This window comes from Nuphar pumila, chromosome 15 (assembly GCF_984573655.1).
Source record: "Nuphar pumila chromosome 15, dmNupPumi1.hap1.1, whole genome shotgun sequence".
Lineage (NCBI taxonomy): Eukaryota > Viridiplantae > Streptophyta > Magnoliopsida > Nymphaeales > Nymphaeaceae > Nuphar > Nuphar pumila.
In genome coordinates, this window is record NC_143263.1 from 23424819 (window position 1) to 23452213 (window position 27395).

The 27395-nt window shown below is 36.3% G+C and overlaps 1 protein-coding gene across 1 annotated transcript; it reads left to right on the forward strand.

Moving 5' to 3' along the window:
- The first annotated feature begins 363 nt into the window (after positions 1 to 363).
- Positions 364 to 27112, forward strand: AIM1 (Enoyl-CoA hydratase/isomerase family). The gene is made up of 18 exons (XM_089989085.1): positions 364 to 664; positions 2064 to 2135; positions 2370 to 2432; positions 2547 to 2603; positions 2847 to 2914; positions 3002 to 3083; positions 3239 to 3294; positions 4524 to 4826; positions 4961 to 5047; positions 5178 to 5352; positions 15719 to 15840; positions 21823 to 21986; positions 23577 to 23831; positions 24410 to 24531; positions 24662 to 24783; positions 24873 to 25021; positions 25164 to 25302; positions 26861 to 27112. The coding sequence occupies exons 1-18, from the start codon at positions 583 to 585 to the stop codon at positions 26900 to 26902; spliced, it is 2160 nt and encodes a 719-aa protein (XP_089845211.1). The 5' UTR covers positions 364 to 582; the 3' UTR covers positions 26903 to 27112.
- The last annotated feature ends 283 nt before the right edge of the window (positions 27113 to 27395 follow it).

Consider the following 27395-nt stretch of genomic DNA (forward strand, 5'->3'; position numbering starts at 1 on the left):
ACAATATTTACATTTTAAACGACTATTTATAGTAAAAAAACGTGTATTTTAATTTTTAAATAATTTTTATTAATATTTTCTTATAAAAAAATATTATATATATATATATATATATATATATATATTAAAAAAAATTCCGAGATTTTGCCGAAAAAAACGCAAGATTTGTGAAAAGATTCCGAATTCTCGCGAGTTTTTGACAAACGAGATTTTGCCGAAAAAAACGTTTGTCGCTACGGGTGTAGCTACCAAATCCACCCTATCTTCTCATCGAGCCAGCTACCAGTTTCCAAAAAAGCCGAATGATTCAGGGGTAATTTAATAATTTTACGTGAAATGAAAAAGCATTTCGTACTCCCTACCCAGTCAGCGATATGCCGTCGGTCGCCACGCTTCTTAATCGTTCCGTTGCTGTTCACTCCTCTTCTCCATCCTCTGCTTCTGCTGCGGACAGTTTGAGGGCGACCCGTCTCTCTCTCTCTTTTCTCTTCCTCTTCACCGGAAGGCGGGTGAACCTTTAAAAATCCCCTCTTTACTTTAGAAGCCCTCTGATTCCAGGGAGTAGCTGCTGCAATCAAAGAGATGGCAAGCATCGATGTGGGGACCGACGGAGTCGCTGTCATCACCATCGCCAACCCCCCTGTCAACGCCTTGGCCAATCCCAGTATTCCCGGATCTTCTCTTTCCTTCTGTTTCTCCTATTTGCTCTTTTTTTCTTCTGGTTTCGTTTCCTTTTTGGATAAGTAGTATTCAGTTCAGTCTACTGTTGTTTTTCCAGTTGTGTTCTGTAACTAGTGACGCTCTATCTGTGATGGAAGTGATGGGTTTAATCGTGAATACGTAATTATTAAAAAAAAAACCGATACTTGTTGTTATTAGCTATTGAGACCATAGTCTTGCTTATGATGAGGCGAAGGATTCATTTGATGGAATCGATGGATCTTTTATATATATGTAGGATTTGGTTTTACTAAGCTTAATTGTGGACTGAGGATGGCTGGGGGTCCTCTACGATATCTTTTTAAACGAGAGGATGATAGTATTTATTAACTGATTCTGCATCATCGCTAAAGGATGTTGATCTCTCCGAAATCTGAATGATGCGAATACCAATATTACTTTCCGATGGATTCACTCATTTTATTTTTTTTGAGATTCAACATTCGAAAAAAACAAAACAAAGAGTTCATGGTTAAGAAGATATGCTGTGCGAGTTCAAGGAAATATGTTGTATAGGTGGTGAGTTCAATGAAACCTTTATTCGTCAACTGTCAAGTAAACTGTTGGTTATCGCGGAAGATGTTGAAAAGGTTTATTATTTATATTCAACCATTCCCGATATCAAGTGGGTTCTGTCGAGCAATTAGGTTTTTGCCTCTATATTAGCGACCTTGGTCTGCCAAACCATGAAACATAGATAAGTTTGATATTCTAGTGATCAAGAAGAAAGTAAGTAAGGTGCACTTCTTTATTCAATGAAAGTATTTGTGAGAATACGATGATCTACTACAAAAATGCATAAATCATCATCAATACAGTTGATGATGCTTTCAGTCAAGGATTGTGCATCTAAGTTTTTTTGTTGGCATAAATGGGCTTTGATTGTTAATTTCACTAGTGGCTTAATTTTGTTGGAGTTGGTCCCCTTATTTCTTGGCACTTGACTGGTGGGCTCAATCAATCCAATTTTTTGTTACAGTTGCAAACTTGCAATGCTTTCAAGATCCGTGACTAGGCTTCTCCAAATAGCCAAGTAGTTGGTTCCTCATATTCTTCTTTTTGCTTGTCTTGGTTTTACTGTGCGTGCTTGTCTTTTACTTGTATTGCTCAAGCCTGCAATTTTGTGCTTTTGTTGATATTGTTGAAATGTTGTCTATGTAATGAATAGTAAAACAATAGCCAAGATTTTCATTTTCAAAGTTACATCAAATGTGTCATGTTGGTTTCTTTAATTGGTGTGTTGAACTATATCAAAGTTGTGTGCAAAACATTTAAAATTTAGTGAGTTTTATTTATATCAATATATAGTTCCACTGTGTGTTCACTAACATTTGTTAGTACAGTCCTTGCATCTTTGATCCACAAATACGATGAAGCAAATGCAAGAGATGATGTGAAGGCCATTGTTGTTACTGGTATGATACAATTGTGATAATTTAAGAATTCTATTTATGATACTTTGAATCTCCTTTTCCTTGGTGTAAATGTTAATAGCAGAATTTGCACCTTGATGAAAAGATTATAAATCAATATATTTTTGTTACTTTGTAGCACTGATTACCTTGTGGGTTTTTTTTCCCTTGAGGGTGTTTAGGGCTATCCTTTAATTGACGTACATAGTATACTGACTTCATCTGTGTTTCATGAAGGGGATGGGGGTAAATTTTCTGGTGGCTTTGACATCAATGTTTTCACAAAAGTCCAAAAGAATGGTAAGTCCCTTTAATCTTGTAGCTTGAGTACAATGCGACGCCCGTTTCTTATTTGTCAGTGTATAATAAAATCACATGCATTCATTTGCTGTATATTTTTCTTTATCTTGGCAGCGGATGTTTCACTTCTTGGAGATGTGGCTATTGACCTGATGATTAATAGAATTGAAGGTCCGTTTTTTCAAGTCATTCCTTAGTGTCTAATCTTAGAAGCCCATGGTTTCAATCATTACTTGAAACTTTTCTTTAATTTATTCTCTACAATATCATTGTTACTCTTTTTTTCACCTGCACCCTAATATAAGTGACAAATTTATCATGAAAATCTTGTGTTGCACCTATCAAGTTTTTTATTGTAGGTCATCCGAAACTTATTCCATGCTTGTTTTCATTATGTTTGATGGTTCTCTTTAGATTCCAGAAAGCCTTCTGTAGCAGCTGTTCAAGGTCTTGCACTTGGTGGTGGTTTAGAGTTGGCAATGGTATACAAATATTTTAGTTTTCATTGTATCCCTGTATTGGGAATTACAAACTATATTTAATTTTGTGAGCAATTTTTTTTCTTGCAGGCATGCCATGCACGTATTGCCACTCCAAAGACTCAACTTGGTCTGCCAGAACTGTCACTTGGGATAATTCCTGGATTTGGAGGTAAACTCCTTTGCGTTTAAATATGTGGATGGTCCCTGTCTTTAGGGTCTTCCTATTTTACTTCCAGTTTTTCTTTTTAAACCACAACCTTAGTTTGATGCCTTTCTATGTGTCATTTTTTTCACGTGCAACTTTCTCATCGTGAATGTTTTAAGGTACACAACTTCTTCCAAGGCTCGTGGGAATTTCAAAAGCTATTGAGATGATGCTGGTGAGTTTCTTGCTGTTTCAATTCAATGAGGAATCTGAACTTTTAGATTGCAAGAGGTTCTCACATTGTGCATTGTTTTGTTAGGTATATAACTCTCAACTGTTTGTACATAAAGATATGTTGCTATCTCAATAGTGCTAAGTGCTAGTTAAGATACCCATGATTATAGAATATCCAGTGTTCTACAAGGTACTTTATTCATTCTTTGGTGATCCTTGGGTCCTTTCCTAAAAAATAGGATAACAGGGAGGTGCAAGGCATCCTTGTATGCATGGTGGCACATCTTTGGAAATTGACTTGAAATAAAACTTTTCTCTTGGTAAAATTTTCCATCAACTCTATATGCTTATCATAGATCTAGTGGGAGATTGATTAATTTCAAGTGGTTCCAGATTTCCATACAAAAGGATGCAGTTGTGGTTAATGACTAATGTAGGTTCAATAATGAAAGGGGACACTTTTGAATGAGGCTGCTATTATATGCCTTGGATGTGTGGAGTTGTGCGTAAAGGCTAGGATGGAAGATGATCTGTCAAGGGTGTTGTGTTTGAAGATCTCTCTCTCTCTCTCTCTCTCTCTCTTGCGCTTTGCCTTCTCTAGAGATTCGAGGAAGCTAGAAATGGGATAGGATATAACACTTCTCATACAATAGGGACAGAATTCTTCTGGTTCACTTGCAAGTTTTGCCAGAGCTTAAAATACTTCTGTATCAGTCACATGCAATTGTCAAAGCTTAAAATGTTTTTCTTACATGCATGCACTTTTACTGTTGCACCACATCCCTTTATGTAGTTGTAATGTCAGGAAACTTCATAAGATGGTCATGAGATGCACAAAATTATCCCGCCCATATGCCTAGCAAGTCTCGACTTGAGATCCTATGGCAAGATGGTGTACAAGATAGTCTTTATGTATGTTCCCATGAGTCATTCACAGGTCAAACTAGGTCACTTGACTTTCAATTTCAAGATTTATATGTATGAAATTTCTGGTGTGGAAAACCTGAGATTGGTTTGGAGCACTAAATGTTGGATCCTCCATGGGTAGATCAGGTCCATTTGGATAGCCTGAATAGCTCCTGGGGTGAGACAACTGCCTGTGTTTGTACTTTTTCTTTCTTTCTTTTTTTCTAAGGAAAAGGAATGTGCTGCAAACTTTCTTTGATTCTCAACATATTGTTGGAGCTTTGCTAATAGGTGTTTGGTTTGTTCTGCCATGTCCTCTTGCAGTCATCAAAGCCAATAATGTCTGAAGAAGGAAAGGAGTGTGGCCTTATCGATGCAGTTGTACCTCCCCATGAGTTGCTAAAAGTAGCTAGACTTTGGGCATTAGATATTGCTAATAGGCGTAAACCTTGGATGAGTTCTTTGCGAAGGACAGAAAGAATTGGCTCTCTTTCTGAAGCACGAGAGATAATAAATGCTGCTCGACAACGTGCAAAACAGACAGCTAAGAATCTGCCACATCACCAAGTTTGCCTTGATGTAATTGAGGAGGGTGTTGTTTTTGGAGGCTATGCAGGTGTTCTCAAAGTATGTTCATTAGCAGTGTTGGACCCATGAGCTTGATCTTTTCCCTATTGCTATTTTTTATGGACCCTATTTACAAATGTTGAATTTCTTTGAGATGTACAATTGTTATGTCTTAAAGTAACTTTTGATGCCAGGAAGCAAAAGTGTTCAAGGATTTAGTGCTATCCAACACTTCTAAAGGCCTTGTGCATTCATTTTTTTCCCAACGTGCATCATCCAAGGTATTGTGTTTTGCTAAAGTACTTTGTAAAACCATTTCTTTCAAGATATTTCATGTTGATTTTTTTTCTTTCAATGTACGTCTCTCTCTCTCTCTATATATATATCACTTTCTTTGTCTTTGCATCACAGATACCAGGTGTTAGTGATATAGGGCTGAAGCCTCGGAAAATACAAAAAGTTGCAGTAATTGGTGGAGGATTGATGGGTTCTGGCATAGCAACTTCTCTTATCGTCAGTGGCATACCTGTGATTCTTAAGGAAATAAATGCTGATTATTTAAAGCAAGGAATCGACAGGATAGCAGGTCTTCTATTTTAAACCTTTTTCTTTCGCTGCTTTAATTGGTCATGAAAAAGTTGCTGTTTTAGAGAGAGAATAGAGGCACTTGCATGCTTATTGAAAGCAATGCCACAATAAAAGTATCTTCTGCCAGTTCTCAGTAATTGTTGTAATGTTTCTTAGACAGTTGATTGATGTGCTTTTATGCTTCTTAATGGTGACCTTTTACTTGTATTTTTTTGTCTTCCTTTCTTTTTCTGTGTCACGCTGAAGATTTTCTAGTAATGGAATAGTGAAGTTGAAAACCAATATGGCAACATGTCTGTCAATTTTGAAAACAAGGTGCTCTTTTGATGTTGGTAACTTATCTTGGTGAAGCAGTTTTTGAAATGATGTTCTTCAGAAAAGCCTTAAAGTGGTAGTTGTTTTAAGTAGTTCACCTGGACTTTTAGGCATGCTGGCTAAGAATTCTGTTGACATGAGTAGAGTAAATTAGAACCAATCATTTTTTGTTTCACTGTTTATCCATACTATTTCACTAAACCTCTATAATGTCGTATATTATCAGTGAAAATAACTGTTCTACTATGTCACATGGGATTCGGCCAACCCGGTGCTGCACCTGCGTCAACGCGATGCGGGTGCACGTGCGGGTATGGCACCCGGTGTGGTCAACCCGACCCTGGGTGCGGTCAACGTCCCTGCCGGCACAAAGCAGGCCGCGATCCTGCCGCTTGACCGAGAAAACAGAAGAGGTCGAAGTGGAAGAAGGTAGAGAGAAGAGGCGGTATACCTATAGATTCACCGACGAAGGGGGTGCCCAGGGACGCCGGTGGCATGGAACGGCCCAGGCGGGGTAGTTGGGGGGTTTGACAGCAGCAAAAAGTAGGCGATGCGGGGTGTCAGGCGATCGTCCAGGATCTCAGCAAAGGGGGTCGGCGGTGGTGCCGAAGAACCCAACGAGGTTGAGAGAGTACGGGAGGCAAAGGGAAAGAGTGGCAGTCTCGGAGGATCGCCGACGACGGCGATTGTAGACAACAAAGAGAGGGAAAGAGAGCTCAGGGTTTCGGAGGGTCTCGTAAGGGGGCCGTCGGACTGGGGCGGTGGTAGCGCAGGTTGTTGGCAGCGGTGATTGTCGGAGCACGGGGGTCACCGACGATTCGATCGCCGACGTCAACAGCGAAGGGGACGGAGACGGGCGAGCGAGAGGAGAGAGAAACAGGGCGAGGGTTTTGCCCTTCGCCTCTCAGCCTGCATCTTTTAAAAGACGTAAGCGAACAATATGGAACCTGGGTTGGGCTCGGATCCGGGCCCGATACGGCAGACCAACATCGGCACGTGGACTTTTTTTTTTTACGAGGGCTTTACACACCATCATTAGGAATAACAATGTGGTATCTTTCAATGTTTTCCTTAACAGGTGATGAAATTGGATCCTGTATTTCCTCAAAACCAATGCTTTGAAGTGCACTTAATCCTACTGAACCATCTTCTAGGAATTTAGCCTTATCCGTTTCAACAATCTGTGGTGAGTGAGATGGGCAATAAAACCTGTACCCTTTTGATCTTTCTGGATAACCAATGAAATATCTACTGGTTGTTCTTGGATCAAAGGCTTTAATGTGGGGGTTATACAGTTTAGCCTCTGCAGGACATCCCCATATGTGCATATAAGACAGTGATGGTTTCCTACCTGTCCACAACTCGTAAGGAGTTTTAGGCACAGATTTCGTAGGAACCTTATTCAAAATATGCACAACAGTCCTTAAGGCTTCACCTCACAACTTTATGGGAAGTGTTGAATAATTCAACATAGCCCTGACCATTTCTTTAAGCGTACGATTTCTCCTTTCAGCTACACCATTCTGATAGGCACTACCAGGCATGGTATATTGAGACACTATGCCTTCCTCTTTAAGAAATTGCGCTAATGGTCCTTCCCTTTGCCCCATCTCAGTAAACCTACCATAATATTCGTCACCTCTATCAGACCTGACTATCTTAATAACCTTATCGGTTTGTTTCTCTACTTCTTTCTTAAATTCCTTAAGCATATGAAAAACATTAGATTTTTCGAAAATCAAGTAGAGATACATATACCGAGAATAGTCATCAATAAGGTGATGAAATATTTTTCGCCTGTGTAACATGGGGAAAACGGTCCACATACATCCATATGGACTATTTCTAATATCTTACTATTGCGTTTGGCACCCTCTTTATATGTGTTTGTATGCTTAGCCTTTATGCAATCAACACATGGGTCATTGTTAGTAAAATCTAGAGATTGCAAGATCCCTTCATTTACCAGTCTCTTTATTCTCTTTTCAGAGATATGACCCAACCTTCGATGCCAAAGCATGTAAGATTTATCATTCATCATGCTACGTTTATTTCCAACTAATGCGTATTCAGAAGTCAAAGACTCATGATTTTGGATCTTCACATTCAATCTATATAAACCATCATAAACTGATGTAGAACCAATTTCAATTGAATTTCTAAATATGAACAATTTGAAATTTTCAAACTTAAAACAATATCTAAATTTATCCAACTTTGAAATTGAAATTAAGTTTCTACTATACGATGGAATATAAAAGACATCATGAAGATCTAAAACTACGCCCGTATTCAGAGTAATCCTGCAGGTTCCAACACCCTTTACATGTGAACGCATCTTGTTTCCCGAATAGATGCTTTTCTTATGCATTGTTGGTTCCCTTCTGCTCAGGAACAACTGTAGACAGTTGAAAATATGAACAGTAGCACCAAAATCAATCCACCAGCTATTTTTAGGAATTTGTAATAAATTACATTCATGAGAAACAAATGACAAATTACCTCTCTTTTCCAACCACTTCTTGTACTTTATGCAATCTGCCTTTATGTGTCCCTTCTTCTTGCAAAAGAAGCACTTTATGGGAGTAGAGTTGGATTGCTTATCTTGGGATGACTTATCCCCAGTTGGCTTCTTCCTAGCATTTCTCTTAAATGCATTCTTCCTTGGTCCTACTTTGGACGTATGAGAAGCCATATGTACACTCTGCACCTTCTCACCTTTCATCCTCTCTTCTTCTTCAACACACTTGGACATGAGTTCATTAAATGTCCATTCATCATTATGTGTGTTGTACGAGATTTTGAAAGGTCCGTATTCCAAAGGTAAGGACGTTAGAAGTAAATGTACTAGGAAAGAATCAGAGATGGTGAGCTTCATGTCATCTCCAAAATGTGCTGGCGAATGTTTCCCCCTCCAGTATATTTCATAGATATCAGTTTTTCCCCCGCACCCATGTGACATAGTTGTTCTGGTAGCCCCTATATGTTAGCCATCTCAAGAGGTCTGATCTTGCAAGATAAGTCCAAGCTCATAGTTATGCACGAGGTCATTGTGACTAATTTTTTGTTAAATTATGTAAATCAATCTTGTATTTTCGTATATATATTTTATATATATAAGGTAATACATATACATATATATTATATATGTATATGTATCTACCTATTATATATATATATATATAATATATTGCTAAGGGTAGTTTAGGCATTTTGCACATATTCATTTTCGTGAATATGTTTTGTAGTTTTTTTTTTCTTTTTCTTTATTTCTTTTCTTTATTTAATGCAGCTTGTACTTGCCTTGGGAGGGGCCCAACCCACTAGTCGTTGGACCCCTCCAACGGTCACATTTGTGACCGTTGGAGGGGCTCCAACGACTATGTGGAGCCCCCTCCAAGGCCTCCTAAATGCCCTATAAATATGGGCTGCTCCTCTTGTATTTCAATAAGGGTTTTGAGATTATTGCCCAACCTTTTCTTGTTTATGAATCTTATGAGTGCATTTGCACATTTGTGATTTTGTGTTCTTGTGTTTTTTGCACAAGTGTTCTAAGTGTCTTGGTGTGTGTATGTTTACACATTTATTCTCAAGGAATCGATTATACTATCTTGTTGAAGATACTTTTTACATGGTATCAGAGCGAGGTTGAAGAAGAAGGATTGTGATTCGCCTTCACTTGCGTTCTTCGAAAAACGTGCCTTCAAGCTTTTTGAAATCGAAGTGGATCATCTTCTTCGGGCAATATTTTAGAAGCTTCTTTTGACAAGAAAGACGCGAAAAAGATTTGAGGTACGTATTATTTCTTGTCTTCTTTCCTCCCTAATGGGCGAAAAAGACTCCCATTTCTCTCTTGGGTTTAAGCTTAATGGCTCAAACTATCATGTTTGGGCCGGGAATATGGAAGCCCATATTAAAGGAAAGGGGCTTTGGGGTTACGTTCATGGATCTATACCGGAACCGGAACCCAAAATCACCATCATCGAAGGAGGAGATATTAAGATTCTTGAAGGGGAGGAAAGACAAAGGGCTCTTGAAGAGTATTCCAAAAAACATGATGATTGGGAAATGAAGAACTTCAAGATCTTATCTTGGATTTTCTTATCCGTTGAAACCAAGATAAACACCAATATCATCAAATTCAAAAAGGCTTCTGAAGCATGTGTATATCTTGAGAAAATGTACACTTCAAGAGACCTATCCCACAAGTACTTTCTCCAAAAGAGAGCCTTGACCCTTCAACAAAATGATATGAGCATTCGTGAGTATTTTGCCGAATTATCCTCTATTCGGAACGAGCTCGCAATTCCTTAACCAAAATGGAGTGGAGAAGCTATCGAATTAAGGCACAAACAACTTGAGGAAGACCGGTTCTTCAATTTTTTAAATGGCCTTAGACCCGAATTTGAACAAGTTCGGTCCTCTCTCCTCTCCACATTCACATCTCCCGCACTTGAAGATGTTATCACCAAATTAAGTGGTGAAGAAACACGTATGAGGAATAGCAAGAATAATCCTAGCATTCTTGTTGCCTCTTCTACTCAAGAAGATGGTGAAATGGTTAATGCCGTGTCAAGACCAGGGAATAACATGAAGACCTATAGACCTCCTCATTGAGGAAATGATCGGCATGGCAAAAGAGACTATAGCAAATTGAATTGCTACTTTTGTAAAGAACCAGGACATATCAAACCTATGTGTCCTAAATGGAAGAAATTGATTGCAACGACTATGGCGTCCCAAGCAGAAGAACGACCTCCATCATCAGGTGAGTCTCTTTCCCTTCAACAAATCGTAGAAGCATTACAACCTCTTCTCAAGGGAGCCACTTCTGGAGCCGCTATGTCATCCTCTTCCCCCGGTAAGACATCTTGGCTTTTAGATTCCGGGGCATCCTTTCATATGACCCCTAGCTCTTGCTTTCTTTAAATCTTTCTAAAAATTCTTTTCCATCCTTTGTCTCAACCGCGGACAGAACATCTCTTGAGATTAAAGGAATAGGTAATTTTGAAAGACAAGACTTCTTTATTCCAAAAATTCGTTTTATCCCAAAACTTAATTTAAATCTTTTTTCCGTCTCCCAACTCTCGAACCATGGTTGCGATATAAAAATCTCTTCTAATAAATGTTGGATACAGGATCGCCAGTTCGGGAGATTGATTGGGGAAGACTCTAGAAGAGGAGACCTCTACTACGTAGATTTTCTTCAAGTTCCCAAGAGTCAATTTTACAACGTCGTTCAAAACAAAGATATTCACGTATGGCATAAGAGATTGGGTCATCCCAATATTGTTAAAATCTCCTATCTGCCTTTTGTTAAACATCTTTTTAAAAGTGATTTTCTATGTAATGAATGTATTCTTAGGAAAATGAAATGCTTGCCTTTTTCTCAAAGATCCATGTTTACGACAAAACCATTTGAGATTGTTCATTTTGACGTATGGGGCCCGACTCCTGTGATGTCAAAAGGAGGTTTTTCATACTATGTGATTTTTGTGGATGACTACACTAGGTTTTGTTGGATCTATTTTCTTAAACATAAACATGATGTTTTTTCAACTTTTAAAAGTTTTCATATGATGATTTCAAATCAATTCAATGGATGCCTAAAAATCCTTAGGTCTGACTCTGGAGGAGAATACCTCTCAAATGAATTCAAAAGATATCTTGAAAATTTTGGTATTCTTCACCAAAAATCTTGCCCGAAAACCCCTCAACAAAATGGGTTAGCCGAACGAAAACACTGACACATCATTGAAACAACTAGGACTTTACTCATTTCACAAAACATTCCAAAGAATCTTTGGGCTAAGGCAGCTCTTACCTCTGTCTATCTCATAAACAGACTTCCATCAAAGAATTTAAACAAAATTTCTCCCTTTGAAAAACTATACAATAAGGAACCTGATTATAGCAGGTTAAGGATCTTTGGGTGTAAATGTTTTGTTCTTACTGATAAGAATGACAAACTTTCGCCTAAAGCCATTCCTTGTGCCTTTCTTGGCTATTCTGAAACCCAAAAGGGTTTTCGTTGTTATGATGTTAAAAGTGATAAACTGTATGTTTCCAGAAATGTGAGTTTTTTGGAAAATCTAAGTGGATTCGAACATAGTGACCCTCATAGTGAAAATATGGATTATTCTTTTCTATTTGATTTACTGAATAAAGACGATGATACTAGTGATGATGAGTCGGATCAAAGTAACCCAAATGAATTTGAAACTGAAGAAAACATCCCCTTGCTTCCTTTGTCATATCAACATATTGATGAAGGATTACTTAGAAACCCTATCACTTATACTCATAGAGATCGAAGCAACTTTAGAAGTGCTCTTGACAGATATAATGATGCTAGTCCTAGTGCCGCTTAGAATGAAGATATCCCTCGTAGAACCGACAGAAGTAGAAGGCCTCTTTCTAGGTTCATTTCCTATGACTCCTTTTCACCTAGATATAGAGTCTGCCTTAGTGCCATCCACTCCTATATAGAACCTAGAAATTTCGAAGAAGCACGAAAGTGCCCTGAATGGATTAATGCAATGGATAATGAACTTGAGGCTCTAAGAAAAGCCAAAACTTGGGAATTTCAAAATCTTCCTAAAGGTAAGAAAACAATAGGGTGCAGATGGGTTTTTAAAGTTAAAACTAAAAGTGATGGATCACTTGAAAGGTATAAAGCTCGTTTGGTTGCGAAAGGATATAGTCAAGAATATGGTATTGACTATGAAAAAACTTGGAGACTCCTAAGGGAAATGTGCTTCGTCTTCAAAAATCACGTTATGGTCTAAAACAAGCCCCCAAGGCTTGGTATGATAGGTTTAATTCTGTAATGATTGAAAATGGATTTTCCTCTTGCTTTACTGACATTGCTCTATTTGTTAGAAAATCTAATGCAAGGATTGTGATTTTACTATTATATGTTGATGACATGCTCATCACCGGGAGTGACTCTAATGGGGTTAAGAGTATAAAATCTATGTTAAAAGATAAATTTGAAATGTCTGATTTGGGTTTTCTAACTTACTTTTTGGGGATTGAAGTAACATACTCTCTTAGAGGATGTTTCTTATCTCAAACTAAGCTTGCAGGTCAGGTATTACAGATGAGAAGCTTTGTGAAACTGATGTATCTGAGTATTACCAGACCAGATATATCCCATGCAGTCCATATTGCAAGTCAGTTTCAGCATGCGCCTACATCAGTTCACATGAGTGTCATCTTACGAGTCATAAGATACATAAAGGGCACTCTAAATAAGGGAGTTTTTCTGTCCTCTTCTTCCGATTTAAAATTAATGGCTTATACTGACTCTGATTGGGGAGGTGACCCAAATAACCGTCACTCCACCACTGGTTTTTGTGTATTCTTAGGTGACTCATTAATTTCATGGAGATGCAAGAAACAACAAAATGTGTCACTCTCCTCAACAGAAGCTGAATATCGTGTCATGGCAACTACAATCATGGAGATTGTTTGGATTCATCAACTGCTAGAAGACATGGGGATCACAATAGAAGGGCCCACCAAGCTGTGTTGCGACAACAAGAGTGCAATCTACATTGCGAAGAATCACACCTTTCATGAGCGGACCAAACACATTGAAATGGACTGTCACTATGTTCGTGAAGCATATCTCTGAGGAGTCATTGAGCTTCCTTATGTCACGTCCGAATATCAGTTGACAAATTTCTTTACTAAAGCCTTGTGCGCTCCGCGGTTCAACTTCCTTCTTGTTAAACTATCGGTCATCTTGCCCTAAGTTTGAGGGGGGTGTTAAATTATGTAAATCAATCTTGTATTTTCGTATATATATAAGGTAATACATATACATATATATTATATATTATATGTATTTACCTATTATATATATAATATATATATATATTGCTAAGGGTAGTTTAGGCATTTTGCACATTCATTTTCGTGAATATGTTTTGTAGTTTTTCTTTTTCTTTTTCTTTATTTCTTTTCTTTATTTAATGCAGCTTGTACTTGCCTTGGGAGGGGCCCAACCCACTAGTCGTTGGACCCCTCCAACGACTATGTGGAGCCCCCTCCAAAGCCTCCTAAATGCCTATAAATATGGGCTGCTCCTCTTGTATTTCAATATTTGGGATTATTGCCCAACCTTTTCTTGTTTATGAATCTTATGAGTGCATTTGCACATTTGTGATTTTGTGTTTTTGTGTTTTTTGCATAAGTGTTCTTGGTGTGTGTATGTTTACACATTTATTCTCAAGGAATCAATTATAGTATCTTGTTGAAGATACTTTTACATTTTTGTGCATTGGACAAGGGGACACAGGATCTAGGTTCTTTCACCTTACCACATATCAAATGAATGGTTTCTGTTTGGAGTGGTGAACTGGCTTCAGCTGCAATGATATTAACTGGGGTTTGGACTGGGTCAGAATTTACATGGTGTCATTTAACTTGTAATCATGAACAGATTGAATTAGATGGATTTAGGCTGGATCTATGGATTTAGGCTGGGTCTGTCCCATCCATTCAGCTCATTTATAGTCTAACCCAAACTAAATCAATTCTGATCTGTCAACACCCAAATTATTAGCTATTCACCTAAAGCCCATCCCCATCCCCATCCCCATCCCCATCCCCATCCATCCTACTTTGCCATTATAAATGACCTATCAACGTGGATCTGGTGTTCCATTCCCACTGCATCAGACTCCCAGATTGAGTAAATTTTATCAAGTACTTGTCGATGATCTTTTCGTCAGTGAAATGATCTGTCAGCAAAAGTACAACTTGGGTTGCATTTTTTGTTTCTGAAATGTATTAGAAGAGGCATTTCTGTGGTTTTTAGTATTCTCAAATTCTATTAACAACAGCCTGTATAGATAGACTCTTAGTTGTAGATTTCATCTATGTAAATAGTTTATATTTATACAGTCTCTTTCCCTTCTTTGTTGTTGGACACAAACAATGACATCCATATAGTAAACAGTCTGTTTCGGTTCCTTTTTTTTACAGTTTATTTTGCAACAGATTGTGAATCCAGATATTGCGATACAGCACATTTTGGATAATCATCTTAAATTTACCTCTTCCTGTTCATGCTATGATGTTCAAGTAACTGAACAAATAACTCAGGTCCACTAGTGATGTTCAACTCGTAATTACTTTTTCCTCTCAACATTAGATCTGCTGCCACTGGTATTGGCAGCTCTAGAATTTAGATCACATTTTCCCACATTTCTTTTTCTATCACGATATTTATTTTTTCTTTAGATTGTGATCATCGTCTTTTTGGAAAAATAATCATCATGAATGCATCACTCCAGGTAGCTATGACTCTTAAACATGGTTTGTTCCAGAATTTGTCCATAGATTTGATGCCATAGAACCAGGATATCCTTTAAAAAGGTTTAGGAGAGAGAAATACACAATATAGACTATTAAACAGTGGACATGAAAATAAGTAATTCACGATGGAAGAATCAAATTTTCATTTTGCTATCATGTAAAGAGGCTGTGTTAAAGCAATACAAAATTTCAATTAGTTAGTAATACATGGTGTGCTAATAAACCAATGGATTGACATGTGTGAATCCTCTTGAGAAACTCCTAGATACATGAGGTGATGTATCACTCCACGTGTTCCTATGTATCACCTAACAATATCTTTACTTAAGATGTGAGGTAAAAATTAGTGAAAATGCATCCTTTACATGTACTTTTAGTTTCATAGACATATTTGGGAACATCTAACAAGTGCCCTGTAATGTTAGTGAAAAGTTCTTACCAATAATTAATATGCTACAAAAGTGGGACTGTCTGTGATTAATCTAATCTGGTTAATCTTGTGTTTTTTCATTGTTACAACTTGAAATCTGTCTTCATTTCATGCTTCTTAATATCTAGGTATTCTACTTTTATGTTTGGATATGGAGATTGAGGTCCCTTTTTCTACTATATAGCATGAAGGTTCATGTGCGCTCTCCCTCAAATGGTTGCCTTATGTTGTTTTGCTACAGATAGCTGTCTTTGTATTATTTTGATGATTTATTTTCATACAATTGTGGCAGAAAATCTTCAAGGCCATGTGAAAAAAAGAATTGTGTCAAAAGCGAAGCTTCATGAAGTCATGTCCCTTGTTAAGGGTGTATTGGACTATTCAGAATTTAAGCATGTTGATCTGGTGATAGAGGTAAGTCTTTTCTTACTGGTTCACGTTCTTAAACTGATTTGTCTGTTTATGGGATGGTTTTCAGGATTGGGTTCTATTTGTGCATCTCTAATAATCCTAAAAGTGCATGTTTCTGAGTAACTTAGTCCTAACAAATTTTCTGGTTCAACCATTACGAAATCTTACAAAATAATTCAAAAAAGAATATTCTTATCTATCAATTTTAGACTGTAAGCATGATGCTAAACAAAATAAACCGCCAATCATGGTCACTTATGATATGTTCAGACAAATAAAAAAAGCTGCTTCTTGTTTCTGCTCATGTTGTTTGTGTGAAAATATCTTCAAGAATATCAAGTCCAAAGATGACTTGATTAGCTCACAAGAAACACAAAGAGAATAGGTGCATAAAGGCACAAAGAAACACTCACAAAGGAGCACAAATGCACAAAGACATAAAAAAGTTATCTTTTATTGATGGAGAAAATACTCCAAAGCATAGAAATACAGTGGGGAAACACCCCTTATTTATAGGCTACAATGGGACCGAAGGAGGGGCTCCCATATAGACGTTGGAGCCCCTCCAATGGTCATATTTATGATCGTTGGAGGGGTCCAACGTCTATTATGTGGATCCCTCATTCAATAATAAAAAAACAAAAAAGAAAAAAGAGAAAATAAAAAGACAACAACAACAACAACTACTACGCCTTCATCCCAAAACAATTGGGGTCGGCGATATGAACCAACAAAGAAAATCATTCTGGGTCTTCCACATTAATCCTTCTCCTCTATTCATTTCTATCCAATGCCATGTCCTCGGATAGAAAATAAAAAGAAGAAAAAGAAAATACATATTCAAGTGAATATGCGAGCTATATGTGAAAAGACAGATTTACCCCTAGAGTGTATTACAAAGAATATATATATATATATAAATAGATAGATACATAGACATATATGTGGAATATACATGTATATGTATCTCTCTCTATATATATATATTAGATGCAATTTAACACCCCATCTCAAATTTATGGTGTAATGACAGAAAGTTTGCCAAGGAGAAAATTTAATCTAGGAGAATAAAGCGCCTTAGTAAAAAAGTCAGCCAGTTGATATTCTGATGTTACATAAGGAAGATCTATAACTTTCTTCAAATATTCTTCTCTAACATAGTGGTAATCCATCTCGATATGCTTCGTGCGCTTATGAAACATGTGATTTTTGGTAATATAGATTGCACTCTTTTTATCACAACACAACTTCTTGGGCCCTTGAACATGAACCCCCATGTCCTCCAATAGCTGACGAATCCAAACAATCTCCATGGTTGTAGTTGCCATGGCTTGATATTCGGCTTCAGTAGATCAGTAGATGACATGGATATCTTTTGTTGCTTCTTGCATCTCCAAGAAATTAATGATTCACTTAAGAACACACAAAAACCAGTGGTGGAGTGACAATTATTTGGATCACTTCCTCAATTAGAGTCAGTATAAGCAATTAAATTTAACTCAAAAGATGAAGATATAAATACTCCTTTATTCAAAGATCCCTTTATATATTTGATGATTCAGAGAATTGTACTCATATGAACTGATGTAGGTGCATACTGAAATTGACTTGCAACATTAACGACATGTGAAATATCAGGTCTAGTGATGCTAAGATGCATCAAAGGCCCAACAAGTTGCCTGTAAGGAGTGAGATCTTTTAAGAGAACTCTATCATCAATTTTTAACTCTGACATTTCAAATTTATCTTTTAATATAGACTTTATACTCTTAATCACTTTAGTATCATCACTTGTAAATAGCATATCATCAACATATAATAATAAAATCACAATTCAAACAAGGCAATGTCAGTAAAACATGAAGTAAATCCATTTTCTATCATTAAATAGTTAAACCAATAATACCAAGCTTTGGGAGCTTGTTTCAAACCATAAAGAGTTTTTCGTAGGTGAATAACTTTACCTTTAGGAATATTCATTCATTTAGATCACAATTCGAAAAGGCATTTTTGACATCCATTTGCTATATGTTCCATTTTTTAATTTAATCAATAGTAATAAGACACCTAACATTAACCATACGCACAACGGGGGAAAAAGTTTCATCGTAGTCTATTTCATATTCTTAACTATACCCTTTGGCAACTAGACGAACTTTATACCTTTCAAGAGACTCATCACTCTTGGTCTTGACCTTGAAAACTCATCTACATCCTATAGTCTTTTTTCCACTAGGAAGATCTTGAAATTCTCAAGTTTTAGCTTTTCTAAGAGCTCTAAGTTCATTATCCATAGCTTCCCTCCATTCGACAATTTTCTTGGCTTCTTCAAAGTTTTTAGGTTCCATATATGAATGGATGGCGCTAAGGCATATTCTATATTTAAGTGAGAAGGATTCATGTGATATAAACCTAGAAGGATTTTTTCTAGCTCTTTCGGTTCTTTGAGGATTTAGATCATTTGTGGAGGTAGGCTCACTAGATTCACTATATTTCTCAATTGCGCTTCTAAAAGTGTTTTTATCTCTATGTGTATAGGTGATAGGGTCACTGGATGTTCTTTCTTCAATAGGATTCTCAATAGATTGATGAGATAGTTGTTATTCTCTTCTATATTTTCATTATCACTAAGATCATTATATACAAGTTCATCGTCACTAACATCATCATTTCTTGATAACAATTCAAACAAAAAAGAATAATCCACATTTTCTTTATGAGGTTCACATTCTTCAAAACCACTAGCATTTTCCAAAAAGGTTACATTCTTAGAAACATATAATTTATCATTTTTAATATGATAGCATCTAAATCCTTTTTGAGTTTCAGAATATCCAAGAAATGCACAAGGAATATTTTTTGGTGAGAATTTATCATTTTTATCCGTAAGAACAAAACATTTGCATCCAAAGACTCTCAACCTATTGTAGTCGGGTTCTTTTTTATATAGAATTTCAAAATATAAGATTTTATTTAAATTTTTTTAGGAAAGACGATTTATAAGATAAACGGATGCAAGCGCCGCCTCGACTCAAAATATTTTAGGAATGTTTTGGGAAATAAACAAAGTTCTAGTGGTTTCAATAATATTCTTATGTTTTCTTTCGACTAAACCATTTGTTGAGGTGTTTTGGGACAAGATTTTTTATGAACAATTTCATAGTTTTCAATATAATTTTTGAATTCATTTGAAAGATATTCACCTCCTGTGTCGGTTCTAAGAATCATTAAGTTACCATTAAATGAATTTTTAATCATCATGTTATATGCCTTAAATGATGCAAAAACCTTATGATTATGTTTAAGAAAATATATCCAATAATATCTAGAATAATCATCAACAAAAATAACATATTATGCAAACTCTCCTTTAGATATAACGGGTGTCGATCTTCATATATCCGAATGCACAAGTTCAAATGGTTTTGTTGTAAACATAGATCTTTATTCAAAAGGCAAGCTTCTCATTTTTCCAAAAATACAATCATTATAAGTGAAGTCACTTTTACAAAGATCTTTAACAAAATGTAAATAAGAAAGCTTGATGACATTAGGATGCCCAAGTCTTTTATACCCAACATTTATATCTTTATGTTGGGCAATATTACAAATGAATGTTTTGGAATTTGTAGAAACTCCATGTAGTAGAGATCTCATTTTCTAGAGTCTTCCCCAATCAACTTTTCGGACCGGCGATCCTGTACCCAACATTTATTTGATGAGAACTTAACATTCCATCCATGGTCCGAGAGTTGAAAGACCGAAAGCAAATTTAAATTTAATTTTGGTATAAATCTAACTTTGGGAATAAAAAATTCTTGTTTTTTAAAGTTTCCAACTCCTTTGATTTCAAGAGAAGTGTCATTTGCAATTGCAAAAAAAGATAGTAAAACATTTTTTTGTATATTCGGAAAGTGCAAAAATATTGAGAGTCATATGAAAGGAGGCACCTGAATCTAAAAGCCAAGGAATCTTATCGGGAGGAGAAGAAGATGATATGGTGGTACCGGAAATGGATCCTTTGAAGAGAGGTTGAAGAGCTTCCATGACTTGACTTAATGATAATGCACCATTGTTGGAAGTAGATGGATTCTCCTTCTTGTGTGGTTAAAACGTGGTAGACATAGTCACCTTCTTTCACTTTGGACAAACTGGCTTAATATGTCTCAGTTCTTTACAAAAATGGCAACTAATTTTCCCATACTCCCTTGATTTCATCTTCCATTTTGGCCTCCTTCTCTTACTCCTTGATTTTGATTTTGAAACTTGTTGAAATGAGGAGGCTTATATGTTTTTAAATTGTTCCCCGGCCTAGAGACCACATAAGCTCCTTTATTCTCATCTCTGGTTGAAGGCATAGTTAAAACACTTTGATTGGTTTTACCCATTCCAATGCAAGTTTCTTCTCCACTTAGCTTAGTAAGAACATCTTCAAGAGGTGAAGTGAAAAAAGATAAAAGAGAAGATCTTATTTGCTCGAAGTCAGGTCTAAGCCCATTCAAGAAATTAAAAAATCGATCTTCTTCTAACTGTTTGTGTCATAACTCAATGGTTTTCCACTCCATTTTTGTTCAAGAGTAGCCTCATCCCAAATAGATGATAATTCGGCGAAATATTCTCTAATGGTCATTTTGCCTTTTTGAAGGGTCAACGCCTTTTTTTTAGGTAATATTTATTAGATAAATCTCTCGAGATATACATCTTCTCGAGATATTCCAAAACTTGAGACAACTTTTTAAACTTCAAAATGTTGGCATTGAATCTAGTCTCAACCAAAGGAAAAATCTATGAAAGGATTTTGTAGTTTTTCATCTCCTATTCTTCATGTTTTTTGTTATATTCTTCAAAAGCTTTTAGTCTTTCCTCTCCATCAAGGACTTTTATTTTCCCTTTTTCAACTATAGTAATTTTTGGCTCGGGTTCTTGAATCGTACCTTTGATGTAGCCCCATAGCCCTTTTTCCTTGATGTGAGCTTCCATATTACCGGCCCAAACATGATAGTTTGACCCATTGAGTTTGAATCCGGGAGAAAATGAGTCATTTTCCGTCATTGGGGAGCTTGTATGGGAAACAAAAGAGTCTTTACAACTAAAACACTTACCACAACAAGTCTTTTTTTTGCTATTTCTTGAAGCACGTCAATCGGAAAGAATCTTGCAAGAGCCTTCCACGTCAAAATAGAAGAGAGAGAATAAGGCACGATTTTGAGGCACCGATCACGATGGCTATAGCATACACTTCCACTTCTTGCTCTAATACCATGTGAAAATATCTTCAAGAATATAAAGTCCAAAGAATATCATGTCCAAAGATGACTTGATTAGCTCACAAGAAACATAACGAGAATAGGTGCACAAAGAAACACTCACAAATGAGCACAAATGCACAAAGACATAAAAAAGTTATCTTTTATTGAGGAAGAAAACACTCCAAAGCATAGAAATACATTGGGGGAACACCCCTTATTTATAGACTACAATGGGACCCAAGGAGGAGGCTCTCATATAGACGGTGGAGGGGTCCAACGTCTATTATGTGGACCCCTCGTTCAATAATAAAAAAAGAAAAAAGAAAAAAGAAAAAAGAAAAAAGAAAAAGAAAATACATTTTCAAGTGAATATGCGAGTTACATGTGAAAAGACAGATTTACCCCTAGAGGGTATTACAAAGAAAAAATATATTTATATATATAAATAGATAAATACATAAACATATATATGGAATATATATGTATATGTATCTCTATATATATAAATATATATTAGATACAATGTAACAGTTTGGCACTTAAATAACAGCTTGTTCTTTTTGTTCAGATGGAACTTCTAGATTATTGGTTTGTGGTTTCTGTCCTGATGAAATTCTTGGTTCAGGCTCTTGATGTTCTAATCTAGAAGATGATATTATGTCATTGGAATAAGCAAAAGTAAAGGGTAAACATTTGCATGCAGCAAATGTTTAACATCATTTATCTTTCCTTGTAGGCTGTCATAGAAAAAGTTCCTCTCAAGCAGTCAATATTCAGTGACATCGAGAAAGCTTGCCCTTCTCACTGCATTTTGGCAACAAATACCTCCACCATTGATCTCAATTTGGTTGGTGCAAAGACCCATTCTCAAGATCGTATTGTGGGGGCACATTTCTTTAGGTAACTGTTTTTTTTATTTTCCTAAATAAGATTCATCCTCAAGCTTTAAGAGATAAGTTCATATAGGCACACAAAAGTTGACCGGATCAATATTTTTTATTCTTTGTGATGTGCTTGCAACATTATGTTCTAAACTTAGATCTTCTCAAAATAAATGTAAAATGGCACAGCTCTTGTGTAATTCATTTCTTTGTAGCATAACTTTCATCTAGGTGTAAAATGTTATACATGCAGTTTTTCTGTTGACAACACATTTTGTCCAGTTTTTCAACCTCCCCTAAAACTTTGAGGTGATGTGTGACTCTTAAGGTTCCCATGAGTTGTTGGGTAGGCTTCAAGGTGATTTTAAGTGAACCTCATGAGAAAATATTTAAAAGATAGACAAATGAGAAGTGCTAGTCTAGAATATGTTGCATAAATAAATGAACAAACTGTAGTGCACTTAATTGTTGAAACTAGCTTTCAAAAAATAAGGCACTAGAAGAAATTAACAATCTAACAAGTGCAAGAGAAAAAATAACAATGAACGTTTGACTGATTGATTGAAGTACTAAAAATTAATTACATATACTTGAAAGTGGGTCGTATACAGCATTTCTGTGGTTCTGATCCCATCAAGGGCTACCCCAGATTGCTAGCAAGAAAAGGGAAAAGAACATTGGCAGCTAAATGAAACTAGAAAATCCTTTGATTGCATCATAAAATTTTACCATATATGAACTCTGACTATATTTCAGGCAAGCAATAAGGTTGGTCAACATAGAAATGTAATGGATAAACAGATAGAAGAGCGAAGAGAGATTGAAGATATAAATTCAAAGTTTTATAAAGAGTTATCTCTAATTGAAAAAAAAGGGGTATCTCTGCTTTGGTCTGTTTTTCTTCCAAGTTATTTTGTCAGGATATTGGATGGATGTGTAAATTCAAGACAAACATATACTTAAAAATGAATAATGGACCAAAATGACCTATGAGTGGTTGTTGTTGTGGTTCTGATTATGAGGCCAAGCTTAAACATCAAGCCTTGGGAATTGTGTATTAACCACTGCATGCAGTTGTTGCATAGCTGGCAAACTCGGGACTCAGACCCGGATCACCCAACCCTTGACTCGCAGGTCAGCGGGTTGACTCAATAACTCAGACGAGTTAGAACTCTATATTTCATAGTGTTAGCACATGAATAAGACATGGAAATAATCAAACTTCAAGCTGTAAGATATCTAAAATAAGCACATCATGTCCATAATTAAGCTATAGAAGTATATAACTATACATGATCCACATTGAACAGTATTAGATTATTCGTAACAAGTACCTTTGTATAAGAATTGTGCATTAAAATCATAAAATGCATGATAAAAAGTTGATAATAGGCATTAGAATAGGCAAACCTGAATTGGTGACCCATTTGGGGTCTGATCTGGTCTGACTCGCCGGGTTTGCCAACTATGGTTTGTTGTATTTTTACTGGCTTTTGAAGGCAGGCCATCAGGAAACTCTTAATTAGTTTTGCTAAATTTTGTTTTTTTCATCTTTATGTTGGTTTTGCTATCCAAGCTATGATTGTATTTTGACCCTCTCCATGAACAGCCCTGCTCATGTGATGCCCCTGCTGGAAATTGTTCGCACTGAGAAGACATCTCCCCAAGTAATTCTTGATCTGATGACTCTTGGAAAGGGCATAAAGAAAGTCCCTGTTGTTGTGGGGAACTGCACTGGATTTGCAGTTAATCGCACCTTCTTTCCCTACGGTCAAGGGGCACATCTCTTGGCTAATCTTGGTGTGGATGTATTCAGGATTGACAGAGCAATAAGTGATTTTGGCATGCCCATGGGTCCTTTCCAGTAAGTTATTCCTCTATTTCCTAGTATAGTGCTTGGACTTCGTTTCTGTTTTAATGTCATGTGGATGCCGAAAAGAATTCAACAAGAAAATATTGTGGACTCAAAATGCCTCTGGATCATGCATCTCTACGAATGGCAGGAATTTTCATGTAATTCATTGACAAAAGCTGTGCTATATGGATATGGTTGGGGATATGGGGAGACAGCCTTTTCTGTTAAATTTTCCAACATAACTAGTACATACAGTGGTGGAGTGAATACGGGATATCTGTTTTAGGTACAAAGTGGTATAGTTTGAAATTTGAATTACTCTGTGTGTGTGTACGCTCTTGTGTCTGCATTTTTGCATGTTATTCTTTTGAATTTCTGGTCATAGTTCTCGTCTTATTCATGTTTAATTTCTGTCAATTTAATATCATATCGTTGTAATGTTTTTGCTTCATCAAAGTTGGGACTAGATACTTCTAGGTGTTTATTCCCCTGTGATGGTCTGATGTGTGCACAGAAACATGTGTTGGCGTGTCCATTACCTTTCTGCTTGTGTATAATCATCATATTGCTTGATCTCTTACTTGTAGGCTTCAAGATTTGGCTGGTTATGACGTGGCACTGGCTGTTGCGGTAGAGTTTGCAGCTTCCTTCTCAGATCGTACATTTACTTCTCCATTGGTGAAAATCATGATAGAGAAGGGACGATATGGTACTTGCAATTTCCATAATTTCATCGACTGTCCACATATCCAATCCATATGTACAATTTTTTTGTTCATCCTTTGTTTTTAATCTCTTCAATCTTTCTCTCCTTGTTTTTGTTCACTTTGATGTTATAGGAAAGAAGAATGGCAAAGGATATTACTTGTATGAGAGGGGAAGCAAACCACAACCAGATCCCAGTATAATACCAATTATAGAGGAATGTCAAAGGCGTACAAATGTAATGCCTGGTGGAAAGGTCTCTCTCTCTCTCTCTCTCTCTCTCTCTCTCTTTGTGGTTTTGGAAAAAATTGGGAGCTTGTTTGATAAGTTGTTGCATCTCCACAGCCGATCTCTGTTAGTGATCAAGAAATTGTTGAGATGGTACTTTTCCCAGTTGTCAATGAAGCATGCCGAGTACTCTCCGAAGGAGTGGTGGTTAAAGCATCAGACCTAGATATTGCGTGTGTTCTGGGAATGGGCTTCCCTTCTTATCGGTGATTACACTCAAATATCTTTTTTTTTCTCAAATAATTGGTCTAACTGGAATTTTGTTATGGGATAAAATTCAATATAAATGTTAAACAAGTGTAATAGAATCTCTCTCTCTAACCTGACCTGCCATTTCTTTATTTGTAGGGGTGGGATAGTTTTCTGGGCGGATACTGTTGGACCTGCTTATATATGTTCGTGTCTCAAGAAGTGGGCGGACACATATGGATCATTCTATAAACCATCGGCCTTCCTAGAGCAAAGAGCTATGAAAGGGTTGCCTCTGGTAATGAAAAACACTTCTTTGGTTCTTTTTTTATTTATATCTTACTAGTGTAAAGCCCAAAACTTGGGAACATGGAACTGCTAAGGGCCCAAACTACCCTTGAAGATATTCAACAGTTTTCATGCGTTTGGGCCAGTGTTGTTAAAAGCGCGCCTTGAGGTGCAAAAGGCATGCCTCGCCTTGAGGCGAGGCCTTCTGCGTCTCAAGGCGCCAGCCTGAGGCGTGAACAAATTATTATATTTTTCAGAAGTTTTTCAGTTATATAATTAGTTTTCAGATATTTTTCAGTTATATAATTAGTTTAAGAAGAAGTTGTATTATATTTTTCAAAAGAAGTTTTTTAGTTACATAATTAGTTTTCAGATATTTTTTGTTATATAATCAGTTTCTTAGTTACTTTTATATGTTAATATCATATTTTTTAGTATTTATTTGAGATTTTCGAAGAAGTTATATAAGTGGTTTTCTGATATTTCTCAGTTATATAATTAGTTTTCAGATATTTTCAGTTATGTAATTAGTTTAAATAATTAGTTTTCAAATATTTTTGTTATATAATCAGTTTTTTAGTTACTTTTATATGTTAATCTCATATTTTTTAGTATTTATTTGAGATTTTCTATTTCTTATTGGTTGTTGCTTCATCAATAAAGTATTTTTTTATTTATTTGTATTTTTAGATATTTTTTAAATATTTTTTTTAAGTTTTCAAGAAAAATTTTTGAGGCTTACGCTTTACTCCTCGCCTCATTTTTTGGTGGAGCGCCTCGCTACGGCTCAATGCTTTTCACAACACTGGTTTGGGCTTTCAGTTTTCATAGGGTAATTTGGCCGTCTTTATAAGTTTCACCAATTGAAATGATGAATGACACAAGTATAAACTCTTTTTCCTTTCAACAAAAGGGGGAAAAAAAGAAAAATGTGTTGCCTTTTATATATTACCCTACAATGGCAGCACAAGACTGCCTTTTACTATTGAAGGCCTGGTCTGGATAAGACCTTCATTTGGTGCTGAATTATTTGGTGTCACGTGGGAACCAATGTTGCAAAATCAAATGGAATCAGTCTGAATCAGCATGTGAATCGAGTCAGCCCCAAGTCTATTTGCGTCAGGATCCAATCAGGCCATACTAAAAACCTGGCCGGTTCAAACCTGATTTGGCAGAATCACCGAATTTGAACTAAAGTGGGGCTGAATTGGCCCCTTTTTTCTGATTTATGTAATTTTCTATGTTTTTTTTATTTTTATGATTTTTTGAGGTTTAAAATATTTATATCAACCGGCTCAACCCGATTCAGTTGGAGCCTGAATTGGCCGATTCTCTAAATCTTTTAGAAAAATTATTCAGGTCTGAAACCAATTCTGACATTGGTAGGAACTTAGGAACCAACTTGGTCCATTTGTTCCTATTTTGCCTGAACTTTCATTCTGCTCTAAGTTTAATTGAGCTCATGGCTTCTTATGAATGAGGTGTCCTTAATTTTTATTTTGCTTCTGCCAAAAATATTTTATAGATTTATTTCTAATTAAAGGCCTGCTGTGCTGTCAAATCCGCAGAGCTCACCTGCTACAGCCGGGAGTTCAAGGGCGCGCATCTAAGTTTGTCGATGGTGGTGTTCTCTTGTTTCTGCACATCTTTATGGGACACAAAAATCATCCGTACAAAATAGTAATGCCAAATCATCAGTTAGGAAATAAAGATCATCCAACATGAGGAACTGACTTGTTATCAAGAAACATTTTCTTCAGTGGGAATTGCTAAGTATCCATATGAGATAACAATTTAATATTATCCCTTTTATTTCCTTATCTAATTAGCACCGTGATCTTGTTTTCCACATTCATTTGTTCTATAATGCTTGTGATTGAAACTCAAGTGTATTGGGTGCTTGAGTGTCCACCTTTCAAGTTTTTCAGTGAGGCATCAACGAAATCGGCACCACCCAAAGTTTGAAGGTGAAGTTCCTCTTAGAGAAGTTGTAGAAGTCTTGTGGAAAAAATGTTCTGTACTTGCTAAGATAAGGGCCTCTTAGGATACGTTTTTGTTTATTATTATGAATAATGAATATAAACTATGATATATACTATCTGT